Below are 2,500 nucleotides of genomic sequence, written 5' to 3' on the forward strand. Positions count from 1 at the left end.
ACAGATTTATGGTATGAATTTTAGTAATGATATGAAACTTACCGAGAATAAAGTTGTTTCAATATTTATCACAATTGATCAATTTGAATGCATATACTGTCAAGGCAAGAAAATCGTGTCCAATACTTGACAATGTGTGTATTCAGTATTTTGATTTTACTTCCATGTTCAGGGCCAGCTTTAAGGACCTATTGCTCCCAACTGGGGCCTGTGCTAGAGTGTAATCAGTTCTTCTCGTTTTCCACAATCTCTAATTGTTGTCATACCCCTGCCACTCATCCCACAGCCATGTGAATACCTACCCTCACCTGCCCTTTCTATACCCTGATGTTTCTCCCTTCCATACATACCTTCCTCTCCTTTAAAATTTAATGAAATCCAAAACTGTTTTCCCATTTTACCATATTTTTGTGTATGGTGTTTTTCTCATGGTCCTCTAACCCTTTGTATCATAGGCACTAAAAGCATTATGTCATTAGCATTCACATACCATTTCCTTAGATATAAAGGATAAACAAGATAATAAAGAATGAACTTATTTGGTATAAAAATACTGAATGCAACTTATCTTGCATAACTGTCTATAAAATAATTCTAACCCATGATGGACAGCTGTCAATACTGTACTGCTTTGGTTCTGATGACAGCTCTAAGAGTAATATCTCTATTTGGCAACTAATGATCTTAATTACCATTATATTCACTAAAATTATACTATTTTCATTAATTAGGTTTAGTTTAAATAACACTAAAAATAGCATTAAAAACAATAGATAGCACTAAAAAGATAGCAATATAATAATAATGCTTGTAGTAAGCACAGCATTCAATTACACTTACATATATAGTGTGACCTGATTTGTATAAACAGCCATAATCTGATCTAAAAAATTAAATGATTCTGAAAAGAATATATATGAAATTAAAAATATATGTGTATTAGCAAACAAAATAGGTTATGAAAAAATAAATAATTATAAATATTAATTAGTGTGCAATACTATTATGGGGCTGTTGTATAGGTAATTCACAAAACCCAACTGTATGGTTGTATTAAAACATTGAAAAAGCCTATCAAATTACTAATATAAGCCTCATACTATGGTGAAAAAAATATATATATATCAATACAAAAGGTGGATAGAGTACGTCAGTTGTAAATAAAAGAGAGCAAGAAAGGCAGTTACATGCCACACTCTGCTCACTCAGTCTGAAATAAAACCCGTCTGGAGTGCCACATGGCTGGCACTGTTGCCTATTCAAGCCCACAGTAGCAAATTTATGCCTGTAACCAACATATCATTGTTTTAATCTTTTCATGAAAAACAACAATGGAGACCATTCCAAATATCAAAATCAATAAATGCAGTCTATCTCCTTTGTTAAATCTTAACTCGGCATTGTTAACTTTTCTTTGAATAAACACAGTTCACAGACACTCATTCCTCAGTGAGAGATAAGAACACCTCCCTGCAGAATGAGGTCAGCGATGCACCGTCACCCTAATCCGCTCTGGGAATAAGGTTGTTCTTCTGCGGTTCCATCATCTCTTGGACGACGCCTTCCACCAGTTCAGCTAGTTCAGCTTCTAGGGCAGCCCAATCACTGCAAAAGGCGACAGATTTAGGAGCTTTGCAACAATGTCTATCAAGTGTAACCAATACCAAACTGTTTGCATTTACAACTAATCTAAATTGTCTGGTTTACCTTCATCTCCTTTGATTCTTTCTTTCCAAATGATTTTTCTTTTATCTAGGATATTCTAATCTATATTGACAAATCCAGACTTTACAATCAAAACTCAGTCTCCCAGTCACACTAGAGTATTCACACATGCTTAGGCTTGGTAGACATTGCAACATTAATGTTTATCAAGCAATCAATATTAAAATGTTTGCACACAAATCATTCAAAACATCAACTTTACTTATGCTTCCACATCTGTTCTTGAATTTCCTTTCTCTTCATTTCATCCAATCATTGGCGATTCTAATCTAAACTGAAATCCACACAACACTCCTAATCAACCCACAGTACTTACAGTTGCTCGGGTTTGGCGCACATCTCCGAGTAGTACTTGATCTTGGGCTCTGTCCCGCTGGTCCTCAGAGTGAGAACACATCCGTTGGAGAACGAGAAGGTAACCATCTGGCTGGAGGCTGACACAGGTAAGATGGCTCTCTTGTCGGGCTGGGAAGAGTCGTATCCAGTCGTTAGGTCACGCACGTCAGATATCACAAACTTGCCGTTGCACACTGACTCAGGGTACTGTGGGGGTGAAAAATAAAAGAAACTATCAACAAGTATTAATGAAATTTAAAGATTAACTGAATATGATGAGGGGAAAATGTTTATGTAACATAACATATGGTAATATACAAATAATATAGAATCACATTTTATTTTTATTTCCTTAAAAGTCTTTCTATTGATAGATGGATGGATAGATAGATGGATAGATACAGATACAAACATAGATTCAGATCTAAATATATATAAA

At 34.9% G+C, this 2,500-nt stretch overlaps 1 protein-coding gene across 1 annotated transcript in view; it reads right to left on the minus strand.

Annotated features, from left to right (window-relative positions):
- Positions 1–1,354: 1,354 nt before the first annotated feature.
- The window catches only part of LOC122253070 (phosphoglucomutase 2), a 10,967-nt gene continuing 9,821 nt past the window's right edge, over positions 1,355–2,500 (minus strand). Inside the window, exons 11-12 of the mRNA XM_043015848.2 lie at positions 2,042–2,268; positions 1,355–1,605 (exon numbers count right to left, since the gene is read on the minus strand). Of these exons, the coding sequence (XP_042871782.2) occupies positions 1,503–1,605; positions 2,042–2,268 (330 nt within the window). The 3' untranslated portion in view covers positions 1,355–1,502. The remainder of the gene's footprint in view (positions 1,606–2,041; positions 2,269–2,500) is intronic.

The sequence above is a fragment of the Penaeus japonicus genome, unplaced genomic scaffold (assembly GCF_977035675.1).
Source record: "Penaeus japonicus unplaced genomic scaffold, GWHDUDI00000001_assembly GWHDUDI00000024, whole genome shotgun sequence".
Taxonomy (NCBI): domain Eukaryota; kingdom Metazoa; phylum Arthropoda; class Malacostraca; order Decapoda; family Penaeidae; genus Penaeus; species Penaeus japonicus.